Here is a 17,119-nt window from a genome sequence, read left to right on the forward strand (position 1 = left end):
AGGCATCCAGGCCTGCAAACCCAGGTCCCCCAAGCTGAGCCTGCAAATGTAACCACTAAATGTAACCAGGCAGACCCAAGAAATGCATAGTTTTTGAAGTCATTGTCGATGTTACTGTTACAGCATTTTCACTTGAAGAAAAAAAATACCTTCCCTTTGCCTATCCTCTGATTGCTCCCTAGCCTAGAACAGGCAAAGGAAAAAGCAATAGTTCCAGGGTGGAAGAATTTTCCGTTGATCCAGAGAAGAGCGAATGTTAGACTAATTGTTTAAGAATTTCCCGTCGATCCCTTAGTCTTGTAATCGCTACTTTATAAACGGTCCCTAGAAGGGGGAGGGCCTTCCTGGAAATTTTGACTGCAGCTGTTTTCTCTTCGCTGTGACTCCGAGCCTCCGACCTACAGCGGAAGGTAGGTGACCAGGCTGCCCGCGCTGGGGCTGGATCCCATCCCTGACCTCTGAGGACTTGGACCCGCCCATTCTAACTCGCTTTCTCCATCTCCAAATCTCTCGGGGTTTGTTTAAACTGCAAGCCCAAGGGGCGGGGAATTTAGTCCTGGGGTGCAATCCCCGGGGGGGTGTCTGCAGTTTGGCAGTTTAAGGGAATTTTGTGGGGGGAGGTGGGGGTGGAAGGGGGATTTAGCCATCTTCTAATAATCTCCAAGTTCCTCTTCCTACTTTCCTTTATTTTTACTTAACATTTCTTTCTTTCATACGGACAATTGATGTTTTCTCAGTTTTATGTAACTTTATGTTGTGGAAATGGAGCTTCAAACTCCGCTTCCCCCAACCTCGATCTTATTGTAGCCCCCTCAGCTCTTCTATATGGAAATTTAAGGGACCGACTCTGATCCCTTCTGTTAACACTTGGACGCTGAAAATCTAGGACTCAAAATGTAGGGATTAAATCATTCTCGGTTTCTATCCAAGCCCCATTCCACAAACAAACCGCCTGCTTGGCTGGGCACCAGGTTCTCCACTTCTCCCCTGCAACAGGCTGCAGGGGTGTGGTGCGCTGGGCCACCCTGCCCCTTCCTCCCCCAGGTGTGGCTGAACAGTGCTGGGCCTGGACTCCTGGATGTCTGAGGGTCCACGTAACACCAGCCCTTCTGGCTCAGTGAGTCGCCCTCTATTTTCCCAGCTGCCTCAGATTCAAGCCTTTGACCTGTTCAGCTGCTGTGGCCAACTTTGCCTACTTGTTGCTAGGTGCATTTCCGAAATGCATCCTGAGGGACAGAGAACTAATTCTGACCCAGCTTAGTTTGTACTGGGAAGGGTCAGGGAGAGGGTGCAGAGCAGCAAATTTCCCTCAGTGAGGGATTTGTCCTGGGGTTAGAATCAGGAAGTAAGGCTGTTTCTTTGTAGGAGACACCCCTCTGCTTCTGTCAGCTCACCTGAAAGCCATCCTGGTGAGTCCTGCTGAGCCTCAGAGCACCATTTGGTAGCCTGAGACAATTTCTTCAGCTGTTGTATCCCTGTGTCCTGTGACCTTCTACGTTAAGCTCCCTGCTGATGTTATTAGAAATTCTTCCCTCCCCCACTCCCCCTGTTCTACCAGACAACTTACCCCAGTCAACTGTCTTCATGGAAACCCTTTTCCTGAGCAGCCTTTTCTCTGCCTACAGCCACTACTGCCCTCAGTGTTTCTATCAAATGTGAGCCATGTTGCCACTCTCAGTTTTTATTCAATTCCTCAAAATAAAAACAGTCACAGAACAAAAAGTCTGATTTGTTGGCATTGATTTGTGGGGACAGGGCATGGTGTATAAGAAACATTATTTCCATCAAATGGATGAGCAACATAGACATTGCTCTGGATTGGGGTAGGGTGTGATGTTTTAAATGGTGATTGGGATGAGCATTGAGGGCCTAGAAAGAGTCCTGCCAAAAGCTTCAGTATCCTTGAGGGGAGTGTTCTTCTAGGAAAGAAGCTTGCCTTTCTCAAGAGTCCACATGTTTTACTGGCCTGTAGGTTCCTGAGTGAAGGTTGTGGTTCCCAGTGACTCATCTGCTCCGGAGACTCTAGATAAGGACATTAGTTTCACTTTTTTTCAGCATTCTCTGTGCACCAGGTAATTCCATTTTAATTCGTAAAGCTGTATTTTGGGTGAAAGTCCCCTTCATTGATGCTGTAGATTGCAGCTCAGGTCACCCTTTGACAGAACAGGGAGAGGCAAGCTCACAAATGATTCAGTTCAGAATGGTCAGCGGGCAGCTTCTAGTGGTAGTAAGGCCAATGAGTAAGACCAGACCCATCTATTGATTCTCTGGATTAAAGAATCATAATTTAAATCATAATCTAGGTAGATAATTTTGTCTCTTTGTTCCCATATCACATGAAATGGTTGTCTAAGTTTATAATAAAATTTGGAAGATATGTTTAGTATGACCTGATTTAAAATAGAGGACATGTTGCATGTATGGTGTTTGTACTTATATTAGAGTATCTTGGATGGAAGCAACAAACAGTGGTTTCAATTATGCGCCTCAAATGAAAAGTGACAAGGTAAGTGATCTAAGTTGCAGGGATCCCCTTTGGATCAGGCAGCTTCTTACATGCAGGTCTCTGAATACCATGATCCAAAGTAACAGTCAGGCTCTATTTAACAACAGTAACAGCAATAACAGGAACAACACTTATGTCAATCATCATTGATTAAATGCTTCCTGTAGGCAGGCTCTCTGCTAGAGACTTTACATATATTCATTCATACGTGCATATACGACATATAGGTATTATGGTTTTCATTTTAAAAAGAGAATATTGAGGTTCAGAGGTGTTAAGTTAATTAGACTTATTCAATGTACCTAAAGAGCGGTATATTAAATATACTTTTGAAAAAGAACTGGTGTTTGAACCAATCTCACGAGGTGTCACAGATTTCCTGTTTATTTGATACTTAGTGAATCTTACAGCTTTCCCACCTGGATCTGGCATTTGGAAGTGATCTTACCATTGGCATCTTTGTCTCCTTCTTTTCAGCTTCTTCCTCCTTCCTATGTCCATTGTTAACCCTCTGATATATTCTTATGCAAGACAAAAGTACATAAGATATTAGTATTTGAATAGATAATCCCTAACATGTCATCTGTTCATGACATGTCTTTTCCACAGTAACCCTGTGTCACCATGGTGCACCCCTGTGGCCTCCTAACCCGGCGAGAAGAGCCAGGTAAGCCTCATTGGTGACTGTTACTTGCCATCGAATCTTTGGCACCTAATGTAATGCCATGCCTGCAGGAGGCATTCTGTTAATGTTTGTTGAACTCTTGAACTCTGGTCTATTTCCAGTGCCACTCAAGAGCATCTCTGTGACCTTGTCCATTTGTGAGTTTGTGGCTGGTGTGTCTGCTACCTTAAACTATGAGAATGAGGAGAAAGTTCCTTTGGAGGCCTTCTTTGTCTTCCCCATGGATGAAGACTCAGCTGTCTACAGCTTCGAGGCCATGGTGGATGGGAAGAAAATTATGGCAGAATTACAGGACAAGATGAAGGTAATAGGAATGAGTACATTATCTTCTCCCTTCTTATTTCTTTAGTGCATGCTCTTTAGGACCTCTAGCAAATGCAGCTTCACAAAACTGCTGATGTTGGATGCTCTTCCTCCACTCCCCTATGACCGCTATTTTCCTAAAATCATTTGGAGGGAAAAATCAATCAGAGAAGCTCAAAGTATAGCTGTGAATTTGGTGAGACCAATCACAGTCCCTCCCCCCCAATCATTGTTTTCTGTACCACTTGTTTCTTCATCAGCCATGTCACCTTTGAGACCACCTTTCTTTCCGTTCTCCTTAGGCCCACACCAACTATGAGAATGCCATCAGCCAGGGCCACCAAGCCTTCCTATTGGAGGAGGACAGGTGCTCCAGGGATGTCTTCTGTTGCAATGTGGGGAACCTCCACCCTGGATCCAAGGTGGCACTCACCCTGAAGTATGTACAGGAGCTGCCCCTGGAAGCAGATGGAGCCCTGCGCTACGTGCTCCCAGCTATCCTGAATCCTCGATACTGTCTCTCTGGTGAGTATCCTCTCCCTTTGAATACTAGTGGTTGGTAAGATAATTGGGGAAACCTCCTCAAGGTTGTAGGGGTGCTAAAAAGTGTGGGAAGGGAAAACAGAACTAAGGTAACTTTTTGTAGGATGGTCTGAAGACAGTTGCCTTAATATGAAGACTCCTGTAGTCCCTTTGGAAGACCTGCCCTACACACTCAGTGTGGTTGCCACCATCAGTTCCCAGCATGGCATTGAGAGGATCCAATCCAACTGCCCTTTGAGTCCTATTGAGTACCATGGAGATGATAAGACTTCTGCTCAGGTAATTTATAAGAGAACACTGTTGTTGCCAGTGCCCTTATTCTTTGGGTCCTGACCTTGTTCCTCACTCCGTCTTTCCTAAACATTCCATACTTTTCCATATCAACCCAGAGGGAATCACAGTGTGCTCCTTCTTTATCCGTGTTTAATCTCCAGTGCCTTCTCTCCATTCTTGCTCCTGCTCCTGACCATGCTCACTTCTGGAAGAAGCCTGTAGCCCTCAGCTCTGACCTCAGCCCCAGGCAGCAAGCAGTGATAATTCTAACATGGCTCCTTTGCCTGTTCCCTGCTCAGGTTTCCTTGGCTGATGGACACAAGTTTGATCGAGATGTGGAACTCCTGGTTTACTACAGTGAGCTACATACCCCAAGTGTAGCTGTGGAGATGGGGAAACCCAAAACAGATTCAGGTATTTTCTTTCTCTCTTTTAGTTACCTCCTAAGGGGTAACTCCTGTCTTGGAATTACCCTGAAAATTCCCTCTCTTTTCTTTCCTTCTATCTAGTAGTGGGCAAAACATTGAAATGGCTTACACTATGGCATGCAAAATAGTTGTTTTCAAAGAATATTGTGTGCATATGTCTTGTAGGCAAACTTAAGTGCATCAGTTAATTTGACATAGGGCAAGAAGACATAATTCTTAAGAGGAAACACAGCTAGTTTACAAACAAATGTGACAATGATCGGTCTCTACGTGTGCAAATCAAAGTAAAATAAAATAAAAATAATGAGGTGACATTTTCACTTTTCAAATTGTCAGAGATTTTCAAGTGTGATAATGCCTCATGTTTCAAAAGGTGTGGTGAATCTGGTGCTCTTATAGATTGCTTGAAGCAAAATAACTTTTTATCAAACTTTTGAGAAGAAATTTGGCCATAGATGTCAGTCAAAATAAATGTTTATTTTGGTAATTCCAGTTTTGAGAATCTTATCTAAGGAAATAAATCTAAGTATAAGTAAAAAATGTGCACCGAGGGGCCACCCCGTGGCCGAGTGGTAAAGTTCACGTGCTCCGCTTCAGCGGCCCAAGGTTTTGCTGGTTTGGATCCTGGCTGCGGACATGGCACTCCTTGTCAGGCCACATTGAGGCAGCGTCCCACATGTACCACAACTAGAAGGACCCACAACTAAAATATACAACCAGATATTCGGGGTATTTGGGGAGAAAAAGCAGAAAAAAAAATTAAAAAAGATTGGCAACAGTTGTTAGCTCAGGTGCCAATCTTTAAAAAAAAAAAAAGGTATGCGCCAAAATGTCCTCTGCCATTTTAATAATATCAAAGATTAGTAAAAAATAAAATCTCTTACAGTAGGTAAATTCCCTATGCTAGGTATACTTGAAGAGTTATTATGTAGCTGCTAAAATAATGTACATTGACAGATTGAAATGATATGGAAAAAAGGTTTCCAAAGAATCTTAAGTAGTAAGTTAAAAGTAAAGTAAGTTATACAGGTAGGTTGCCACACCTATGCACTGGGAAAAACATGTCAAATCACAGGAAGTATTCCAGTAGTAATTGTGATTAAGACTAAGTTTACTTTCATAACTTTTTTTTATCTAATAAATAACTTTTATCGTTTGATCATGGCACCTACATGTAATCTCATCTGGAGTTCTTTTTTTGTCTTTTTTTTTTACCGTGGTAAAATTTACCTAATGTAAATAACTTGTTTCAAGTGTACAATTCTGTTGCCTTAAGCATATTCACCTTGTTGTTTAACCATCACCCCATCCATCTCCAGAGTTTTTCCATCTGGCCCTAGTTTCTTAATTTCTAAGATTAATTTTAGTTTCTTAATAAATTTAGTTTTTTTCTTTAATTTCTCTCATTTTCTAAGTTTTCCTTAATATATCTGTACTTTTCTTTGTAATTGTAACTGGTGTAACCCATGACATTCCGTTGCTGTCTTGGGGCCTTACTGGGTTGCCATGCCCCTGGATTGCAGGGACCATGAAGTATAACTGGAGAGATACCACCACTTCTGAAGCATTTGCCACATTATTGGGATGGAAGCATCCTTGAGGACAGTCATAGTCAAAATACTATGGCTTGGGTTAGGTTCTTCTATAACGACAGCCGCTGTGAAGACAGTTCCCTGTATTGGTCTTCAACAGGCCATCCTTCTCTCTCATTGTTAATGCTTGGCCAAGATAGCTTCATACTCGAGGTCTCAAATTGGAACTCCTTAGTTTGCCCTCACATGTTCTACCATTTTTCCTCAGGGCAAGCTGTCCCTGATAGAGCATTAGAGGCTCCCGTCCTCAACCAGGTTGGCTCCAGCACCTCTTCCGTGAAGCCCCATTCTTTGTCTTTGTACCTTAGTTACCTGGTTTTGTCCTTTGCTTCTGGTGAGTTCCTCCATGAGATAGTCCTACAACAGTGACCTGGTCTTCAGTCAGGATCATTTTAATCCACCAGAGAAAGATCTATGATGTTGAATCTTAAAGGGTAAGGATTGAAATCTCTTTCCCTTTCCTTTCAAGAAGTTTCCTTGGCCTCTATGCATATTTCCTCATCTGTTCCTTGTAACCGGCTCTGCAGGCCACAGGGGGACATCAGGGGCAATATTTATGAATCTTGTGAATTCCTTCCAGAAGGGCAGCTCAAATCTTGCTTCCTAGATCGTATGTGACATATGTGATTGTATGTGATATTCCCATCCATACAAAGAAACCAATGACAAGAGGCAGCTTGGCTCACTAAAACCATTTGGATTTCTGCTAAATGAAGCATACCACTACATGATGAAAATACAAAATATGTTTTTTAAAAACTTAGAATGCACTGACCATATTAAGAACATGATGGTTTTTAAAAATCGCATTTATAAATTAATAAAAATAATTGCATAAAAACAAAATTTATAGATAATTTTATAAAATTAAGAGTCTAATCTGAGTGGAGCCCTAGACTGAGTTCCTTAGGTGTATTATATCACTTAACCCTTAAAATAATCTTGAAGTATTACTACTTTGATTCTTGAGTTGAGGCAACTGAGGCTGACAAGCAGAAGAGCTTGCTAGGATTTCAAATGCTTCATTTAAAAATGAGGAAGCTGAGACTCATGAAGCTGAAAATAATTTCAGCCAAGGCATAAGAATTATGTAGATAATAGATACATAGTGCTTACTATGTACCTGACATTTTTCCAGACAGTTTAGATATATTAACTCATTTCATTTCATTCTCATGGCAACCTTTGTGACTTCTCAGTACAGCGCCAGTCACGCCATGACCAGCTGTCTCTCGGAATGGAAAGGAGTCCACCTTGTCCATTAAAAAAAAGTTACTTCTTCCACCTTATGTCCAGAGATCTGGATTGTGTAAAAGTTATTTTGGGACCAATGTTCTATCAAATATTTGCTGAGCCACACCCATTTTATTTGGAAGCCGGTTTGGTTATTGGGGTACCCCATGGCTAAAAGATTAAACTGAACCAGGTCCTGGAATCATTCTGAATCCCAGGGCTACTGAGAATTTAAACCTATAATCCTGGAATCACTTCATAAAAATTAGATATTGGAGTTTAATTCTATGTCCTCTTATATTCTCTGAATTGTAAAACCGGGGTTGATATAACCCAAGCATTCTCATTTCATCTCTATCTCAATACTAACATTTCAATTCCTGCATCAGTTTTCACTTACTCCTCAAAATTAAATCATGGCTATGGCTTTGACAACTTGGTGACATGGGCCAGGATCCTGTGGGTCTGCTCTATACCAGCATTTGGATGATGCTATTAGAGTCCAACACACGTCCCAGTGCATCTCTTTCTTTGTTCTGGAGAGTATCGGTAAGCGCTTCATACCCAAAGCAGATGGACTTTCCTTGGTGTATGACACTTATTACACTCTCAGCTCTTTTAAGTTGTCAACATAAGATTTGTCCACATCAGCATAATTTTTTTCAAAGCTGTAATTAAAGACTTAAGAACCTGTGTGATAAATTCCCCATTGATTTGTTTTGAAGAGGTGTCTATGTAAATAAAATAGCTAGATTCTTCTGGCAAGTGCTGGAACATTTTGCCTTAATGTATTTCTCTCATTTGCCTAGCAGCTAGGAAACTAGCATTCAATTATGGTATTTTAATTATTGGTTGCACCTGGTAACTTCTACCCTCTTTCTTTTGTGTGTGTTCCTCTTCTATATCTTTTATATGTTTATAAGTCATCTCAAACCCTTTGCCAGCAGATAGAGTATAAAGATCAAACAGTGTTTTAGATTTGGGTTTTCTCAGCTCCCTATGTAACTCACTGCAATTGATTCTTTGGGTCTTTAGGATTCTCGAGTTCCTTTTTGTCTTACGGTGCCCTTATCCTTTCTGGGTAGATTGTTTGATGGGAGATCCATCGGCGATGGTGAGTTTTTACCCAAATATCCCAGAAGCTCAGCCACCAATCACCTGTGGAGAATTTGTCTTCCTCATGGACTGCTCAGGAAGTATGCAGGGGCCCATGAGTAAACAGGATAAATCTCAGCTGCGCATAGAGGCAGCCAAGGTAAGACTAGTTTTTTTTCTTTTTCTGGTCACATGCTCAGGTGGGGATAAATCTCAGGGGTTAAATTAGGGTCCATCTGGAGCTGCAGGTCTGTTCCCCACCTGAGCTACAGCTAACATGTCCACCTGAGGCTAGCCTTGGGCCATGAGGGCTGTAGGCATGAAGGAGGTGAAGGCCCAGACCTTCAAGAATGAGATTGGCAGGGTCTGTGTCTGAGAGGATCCTCTCTCACTCTCTTTCCTCATACTCTCTTCTTTCAGGAAACACTGATTTTATTGCTGAAGAGTTTGCCGATAGGCTGTTATTTCAACATCTATGGATTTGGATCTTCCTATGAGGCATTCTTTCCGTAAGTTGCTAGAAAGGCCATAGAGAATCCAAAAGATAAAGAAAGGACTAGCTTGTTAAAGGAATTACTGCGGAATTGACTTTGGCATTGGAGGTTTCACATAAGGTTGTTTACGATGAGTGTATCACAATTCAGGGACTCCATACTGGCCAATGTCCAGTAGCTTTCATGTCACTGGGTGTGTTTGTTTTTCTCAGGAACAGTGTGAAGTACAATCAGCATACAATGGAGGAGGCACTGAGGAGAGTTAACCTTATGCAGGCTGACCTAGGGGGCACAGAAATCTTGAGACCACTCAAGACCATTTATGGGGCATCTTCCATCCCAGGCCACCCTCTACAGGTAAGAATTGCAGCAGAGCTAATAGAAAGGGAGTGAGAGAATGAAATCCCTACTCAAGAATCCATAGCCCTGAGCTTCATTGTAGGATTGTTGAAATATGGTATGTAATTCAGGGTCTTCTAACATGTAGTAAAGATAAAAAGATAAGAGGCCTTTCATAGAATTCTTCTTCCTTAGATCCATGCTGTAAACAATGGAAGTTCTTTTTCTAGAGTGCTTCAAAAGCCTCAGATGAAGCTAGTAGTGTGAGGTGCTGAATATTCGGAGGGTCCTGAACAGACCATGTGAGAATGTTAGGGATCTCCCACCTGTCTGAAGAGGCGTCAGTGTCTCTGGAAAGAAATAGTTGGGTTTTTCAAGGGCAAATTCTGGCATCTTAAAAATGAACTTCACAGAGACTTGAAGAATATCTTCTTTCTTTCTGCAGCTTTTTGTCTTTACAGATGGAGAAGTTATTGACTCATTTAGTGTAATTAAAGAAGTTAGGAGCAACAGTCTGAGGCACAGGTATGAAGAGAATGTCATTTCTGGGTGCTAGACCAAGTAGTGCCATGTGTATTCTAGTGCCACATGATACTAGTGTTGACATTCATTTTAGAGGACAGAATGATTTAAGAATTTTACTTTTACCAGCTGACAGTTTTCTTTCTATATCATTTTTTACATCTCTACTAAAAGATAAAAGTAATTTTCTACAGAACGTCAACACAACAAAATCATTGTCTCATTCTCTCTAAATCATAGTGAAAACAGGAATTGAATAGTAAGACATTTTTTTTACTATAAACATTTTTATTAAAGTAAAACATACAGAAAACTACACAAATCATAAGTATGCAGCAGGATTGATTATCAGAGTGAGCACACATGTGTAATTACCACCTAGGTCAAGGACTAGAATGCTACCATTACCTCTCCATCTATACCCTTTTCCGTCACACCCCATTTCTAATCACCACCCACTTTTTCCTCCCTGAAGGAAGTAGCTTTCCTGACTTATAACACCGTGGATTATTTTCGCTTGTTTTTGAATGAAAATAAATGAGTGATACAGTGTAACTCTGTTTCTGTCTGTCTTGCTTCTTTCCCTCAGCAGTATGTTGAGATTCATACCTGTATAGCATGGAGTCATAGTTAATATTCATGCCACTGACATTGAAAGAGTACTTGCTAATTATTTTTGTAGAATCTCCATTTATGTTTGTTTAAATTCATTAATATTAAATATTTTTGAAAGAAATAATCTAAAAAGTAATGTTGGGCCTGGCGATGAGTTTGACCACTTAGCTAAAGGTTGTATCTGAAGATAACTTTGATATATTGTAAACATCTTGTTCTCAGAAAATGTTTACTCAGTAGTTTTAGCATTCACTTATGCTTATTGCCCAAATAAAATAGTGATTTTAAAATCCTGTCAGCTTTTACATATTTATTAGTTGACATCTTACTGTAAAGAAGAGCTTTCCCTTTCTCCCTTCTTCGCATCCTCCCTCCCTTCCTTCCTTTTGCTGTATAAATATGTACTTTTGGATTCTTTCATTATTTTTCAATTTTTTTAAGATACGTTATTCTTATTATTCAGAATCTCAAAATTTCCAGATTTGGCCAGTGGGAGCCCCTTCTAACTTGCTCCTATGTCTTTTTCATGTTTCTTTGGTTTATGAATATTTCCTGTCTTTCTTAGAAAAATATGTTTCTGATTCACCTGTACTTTCCCATCCCTGTGCCTTGTTCCTTTTAGTGAAAAAATTGCTTAGAAGTCAGTATTTAAGTGTTAGGTGTAACTGTTTGCTACCGGGCTGTTATTGAGTCTAGCCATTTTCAGCAGACGGAACTAACAAATATGTCTAAAAAACACAAATTTTTACTGAAACCCCTACTTCCAAGGTAACAATATAACATTTTTTCTATTTTTCTCCTATTGCATATTTGTATCTTCTTCCTCCATGGTGAGGAACGTGGTGTCCCACAAAATGAGTAAACTTACTCGTTTTCTTAATCTTACAATACACACAATATCTTTCTATAATGTTTTATAATGCTCTGTGTAGAGGTCTTGATGTATTTTTCATTAGATTTTTTTCCTAGGTGTTTGATGCTATTTTAAATAGTATTTTTTAGACATTTTATTTACTGGATGTTTATTTCTAAATATAAATTGATAACAATTTACAATAGCTTTTAAATTTACATTGACTTTGTATTCAATGGCCATGCCAAATTTAGATATTAATTCTAGTAGTATATTTGTAGGTTCTTTTAGATGTTCTATGGATAGTCATGTTTGAAAATAATGTTAGTTTTATTTTTTTCCTTTCTGATCCTTGTGTCTTCATTTTTCTTCCTTTCTGTACTGCCCTGAAAAGGACCTCTAGTACAAACCTGAGTCGAAGTGGTCATAGCTGGCATCCTTATCTTATTTTGGACTTCAGAGAACATGTTTAGCATTGTATCAATAAGTGTGATTGTTTTCTATATGTTTTTTTTGCAACTAAGGAAATGTCCTTTCATTTCTGTTTTGAGAGTTCTTTTCCCTTTCTTCTTTTTTTAGATAATGAATGGTTATTGAATTTCATCAAATGCATTTTATGTATCTCTTGGCATGAATGTATGATTTTATCCTTTATTCTTTTAATGTGTGAATTATATGACTATCGTTAAATGTTAGACCAACCTTGCATTTCTGAAATAAACCCAAATTAGTTGTGACCTATTAATATTTTTTCATATATTTTTGGATTCAATTGGCTCTTAATTGTTTAGGATTTTTGAATCTATTTCCATGAGAAATATTCAGATATATTTTCTCATAATATTCTTGTCAAGTTTTAATATCACTCTTATGCTGGCATCAGAAATGAACTGAGAATTTGCTGATTTTCTATTACCTGAAATATTTTCTTTCTTAAATGTTTACTAGAATTTGCTAGGAGACTTTTTTGTGGGAAGGTTTTTAAATCTCTTTAATTAAAATAGAACTATTTGTATTTTTATATCCTTGGTTTTTTATGGGAGTTTCTATGTTTTATGTAAATTTTCAAATTTTTTAGCATAAAGTTCTCTCCGATATCGTCTTGTGATATTATTAAATTTTGTAGAATCTGTGGTAGTATGACGTTTTCAATCTGGGTGTTGCTCATTTGTGCCTTCTCTGTTCCTTGCCCTAAATGCTTGTCAATTTTGATAATCTTTTCAAAACACCAGCATTTTTGGGTTTGTTGATCCTCTCTATTGCATGATTGTTTTCTATATCAATAATGTTTGCTTCCATGTCTCATTTCTGTCTTTAAAATTCTTTGGGTTTATTGGCTATTCTTTTTCTAACATCTGGAGATGGATGCCCAGGTAGTTGATTTTTAGACTTCTTTCTCTTTTCTAATATATGTATTTTGAACTATAAATTTAAGCCTATCTGTAGCTGAATCCCTGAATTTGGATATGTCATTTTCCACTGGCGTCCACTTGAGAATATTTTCTCATTATCATTATGGTTTATTTCTAAAGCCTGTCTTATTCAGAAGTATAGGGTATAATTCCCCAATATTTGGGGATTTTCTGTTTCTTTGTTAGTTGTCAGATATTTCATGTGAAATATTGTAGGAATATCTTTGAGCTTCTAGATGACGTTATCTTCCCTGTTAGAAGACCTCCTCTTTTCTTGTGACAGGTTGCTAGTCTAGAGGCAGATAATTAGTCCGATTAGAGTCTAATGAGTTTCAGTTATTTGATGGCTAGTTTACTTCTATTCGCCTCTACCTCTAGCGTGTAGGTTCCAGGGTTGTGTGAAAACCTGAGGTGTCTACAGGACATCTTGTCTTTGGAAGGCCCATATCTGAAACTGCTTAGCTTTTCAACCCCTCAGCCATCCGTTTGTACTTGACACTTGCTTCAAGGGGTGGAGGGATACCAGATCCAAGCTCATCTCTCTCCGCTTCCCTCCTCTCCCAAGTCTAGGCCATAGATTCTTATTGCCCCAGTAGCCTTTTGGTGTTTTCAAAGAGATGATTTAAGATATTGTATGCAGATTTTCTAGTTCTCTACTGGCTTTAAAACAGTTTCTTTTGGCATTGCTCTGAGCAGAACTCTCCTAGGATGTTATACTTTAAGTCAGAAGTCATACATTTAACTTCCAGTTCTTTTGCTTGCCAGCTGTTTGGACAAATCAAGTAAATTCTCTAAGTCTCAGTTTCCTCACTTGAAAATGCAGATAATAATAGTACTTACCTTATATGTTTATTGTGATGGTTAAAAGAGTATAACTAAATGAAGCATTAGGAACCATGCTTGACACAAAATAAATGCTACATGAATTTTTGCCATTATTATAATTATCATCCACATGAATCACTTAAATAAGTTCTAGGCATATAGTTATCCATCAATATATGTTGTTTAGCTTTAGTTTTATGTATAGAAACACTTAAACATATATATAAAAGCCCTTTGTAACCCATAAAGAACACAAGCCACAGTTCACACATCATGTTGGAAATTTAAAGGTGATAATGTCAAGATGCTGGGAGGCTGTGTCTCTAGGGAGCATTTTCACAGTTAGGTCACCATAATTAGAAGTCTTCTTCTTAGCACTACAAGTTCATAACATTAATCCTTCTGCTGGTGTCACTAGACTTGGAGATGATGACTCACACTAACCCAACGCAAAAGAGACTGATGCATAAGCCAAAATTCCAATGTATTAATTTACAATGAGAACTATCCATGTCACACTTTCTAAAAATGGTTGTATTTGTATCACCGATCCATTTTCTGTTTATAGACAGTTTTATTTGGGAAGTCATATTGTGATTAATCAGCCATTTGATGCACAGGGACTAGTGCAGGGAGAGAGCAGTTAGAAGAGCAGGAGGCACTCTTTCCCACACTGAGACTGGCCTTGCTGGGGCAGATGTGGTTCCAGTATAATATTAGTCTAGCACTGATGATAGTGTCAGTTTTTTCCTAACTCCCCTACCTTCTGATTAACCCATTCTTTGGTTGATTTGAAAACAATTGATGAAGATGTGGTCTTATTATTTTGTTTTTTCTGCTTCTAGAATCAGTATAATATATAATGGTTTGCCAGAGGGATCTTGTATTTAGACCAACCAGTGCTCATATGCCATCTCTACCATTTAGTAGGTGTGTCATCTTGGCCAAATTTCTTAAATTCTTTGGGCCTCGGTTCTTTATCTGCAAAGTGAAACATAAGCCTGCCTCTTAGGAGTCTTGTGATGATTAAATTGCGATATTAATTTAAGGCTTTTGACCTCCTGAAATATGGAATATGCTCAATAAATGGTAGCTATTACGCATTTGGCCAAGGAAATAGACTATCTCTTTATGTATTTTTTGACCATTATGTATTAATTTTGTAATTTCACTCTTTAGTGCCTTTCTCTAATCTCTTGTCTTTTTATAATTACAGATGTTTCTCATTTGGTATTGGAGAAGGAGCCTCCACCAGCCTAATAAAAGGCATTGCTCGGGTGGCAGGGGGCACTTCAGAATTTATCACAGGCAAGGAAAGGATGCAGTCCAAGGTTAGGGGCAGGCCTTGTATCCAGATGTGGCGATCTAGAGCGAGTGTGGAACAGGGTGGGCATTGCTGCAAGAGTAGAGGCAATAACTTGCCTCCGGGATTCATTTTCATATCCCCAAGGCCTTGGGCTGTATTCTTAATGTGGCTACTTTTGGTCTTATGGAAAAGGGGCCTGCTGTAGTTTCTGGAGAAATGACATCTGGTCCTAGTAGTTGGAAGCCCAGGGACAAGATGCTGGAAGAGGTAGGGCTTTATATTTAAGGCCAGAAACAGAGAAACTACTAATTTTGACTGTCACGATTGAGATTGTAGGTTTCTGCTTTAGGACCTCCTTAGATACCATATCCTATCCTCCATGCAAATGATACAAAGAGAAATGAGAAAGAACAATTGTAATATGTCTGGTAGATTGGAAGAAGCAGTAAACTGATACTCCATTTGGTTAGTATGCATGAGGGAAGGTGTCTTCCACATTTTGTTATATTTCTAAGTTCCTATTTCCCAGTTGGTGCCATCTCTTATCTCTACTTCTCCAGCGTCTCCTTTCCTACACATTTCCTTCATTCACATTTATGTTAAAACTCTCAGCTTTAACTTCCTCACATGTAAAGCAAGAATAATAATACCCATCTCCTTGTATAGTGTTAAGGAATAGACATAGCATGTATCATGTCTCATAGTACCCAGTGTGTGATAAATATTCAGTTAGTAGTTGTCATTGTTGCCATTATTGTTCTTTGTGCTTATTTTTTCTTTCCTCTACCAGGTTCTTAGAGCCCTGAAACGTTCTCTACAGCCTGTGGTAGAGGATGTGTCTCTGAGCTGGGATTTGCCTCAAGGTCTTTCTGCTAAAATGCTTTCCCCAGAGCAGACTGTCATCTTTAGGGGTCAGAGGTTAATTGTCTATGCCCAGTTGACTGGGATGATGCCGGTGAGTTCTCATTCTCGCTTATTCCTCTAGTCAGAATAGCTACTGCCCTGAACTCTGCTCTGGACAATGTCATTAAAGCTGGTGGGATCTCATCAAGGGATTACACTTCCAGGTGCAGTGAGCCTGCCCCCTTCTCCATCATTTCAGGTCTCTGATTTCCTGAGCTACCTGGTTCCTAGTCAGGAATGTTAACATGTTAGGTTGGGGAGCTGCCCCAGTTCTGACCTTTCTCTTGGTGAACTCTCCCTTCCGTTATTTGTACTCTTCTCTCATTTGTAGCCAGCAGAGGCCACAGGAGAAGTTTGCCTTAAGTACACACTCCAGGGCAAGAGTTTTGAGAATAAGGTGACGTTTTCTTTACAACCCAAGCTCGATGCCAAGTGAGAATTCATTTTTCCTTTGCTATTTTCTCTTTCTTTCTTTCTTTCTCTTTGCTTCTTTCTTTTCCTTTCTTTCTTTGTCACTTTCCTTTCTGTCTTGTCTTTGCTTTCTTTCTTTTCTTTCTTTCCTTCCCTCCATTCCTCCCTCCCCCTTCCTTCCTTTTTTCCTTTCTCTTTCTGTCTCTGCCATTCTTAGGGATTGGTTTCCTTCTTTTAATTTTCAGCTTAATTATTTCCCTATAGTCACTTCTCCTTTATAACCCACTCAAGTCTTATCTGTCCCCTATCTGCCTTTTTCTTCCCTCTGTCATCCCTAACTTTTGAGGGCCCTTAGTAACTGGCACATATATGCTTCTCCCTAAGTCACAATAGTTTTTTTTCTTTTAGCCTCACCATTCACCGCCTCGCTGCCAAGTCCTTTCTTCAGACCAAGGACATGGGTTTCAGGGAGACTCCAGCAAATGATAAAAAAGATGTGTTGAAAGTCAGCCTTGAGTGTGGAGTCATAAGCTCCCACACAGCTTTCATTGCCATCAACAAGGATCTCAACAAGCCTGTGCAGAGGCCCCTGGTTCGTAGGGCCATTCCAAGGCCAATTCTAATGAGTACTCCTGTTGTGATGTCATCATATAATCGAAGTGGTGAGTTTTCCCCCATTAAAACTCACATAAAATAAGGAGTCTTGGATATCTGAACATATCATTTAAAGGAAAGTTTGTGAAATGTCCTTAAGTTGCATTTTTTTCCTGTCTCTCCACAT

General features: G+C 39.6%; 1 protein-coding gene across 4 annotated transcripts in view; it reads left to right on the top strand.

The window, feature by feature from the left end:
* The first annotated feature begins 330 nt into the window (after positions 1 to 330).
* VWA5A (von Willebrand factor A domain containing 5A) overlaps positions 331 to 17,119 on the top strand; it is a 38,992-nt gene continuing 22,203 nt past the window's right edge. Inside the window, exons 1-14 of one of the 4 annotated variants that reach the window (XM_046685657.1) lie at positions 331 to 410; positions 3,116 to 3,173; positions 3,293 to 3,495; positions 3,797 to 4,019; positions 4,141 to 4,316; positions 4,610 to 4,724; positions 8,649 to 8,818; positions 9,079 to 9,167; positions 9,365 to 9,509; positions 9,937 to 10,016; positions 14,935 to 15,049; positions 15,815 to 15,979; positions 16,259 to 16,359; positions 16,747 to 17,000. In XM_046685657.1, coding sequence (XP_046541613.1) covers positions 3,131 to 3,173; positions 3,293 to 3,495; positions 3,797 to 4,019; positions 4,141 to 4,316; positions 4,610 to 4,724; positions 8,649 to 8,818; positions 9,079 to 9,167; positions 9,365 to 9,509; positions 9,937 to 10,016; positions 14,935 to 15,049; positions 15,815 to 15,979; positions 16,259 to 16,359; positions 16,747 to 17,000 — 1,879 coding nt within the window. In that variant the 5' untranslated portion in view covers positions 331 to 410; positions 3,116 to 3,130. Of the gene's footprint in view, positions 411 to 1,982; positions 2,073 to 3,115; positions 3,174 to 3,292; positions 3,496 to 3,796; positions 4,020 to 4,140; positions 4,317 to 4,609; positions 4,725 to 8,648; positions 8,819 to 9,078; positions 9,168 to 9,364; positions 9,510 to 9,936; positions 10,017 to 14,934; positions 15,050 to 15,814; positions 15,980 to 16,258; positions 16,360 to 16,746; positions 17,001 to 17,119 lie in introns of those variants that run through there. The other 3 variants (XM_046685658.1, XM_046685659.1, XM_046685660.1) reach the window with 3 other exon arrangements.

This window comes from Equus quagga, chromosome 14, assembly GCF_021613505.1.
Source record: "Equus quagga isolate Etosha38 chromosome 14, UCLA_HA_Equagga_1.0, whole genome shotgun sequence".
Lineage (NCBI taxonomy): Eukaryota > Metazoa > Chordata > Mammalia > Perissodactyla > Equidae > Equus > Equus quagga.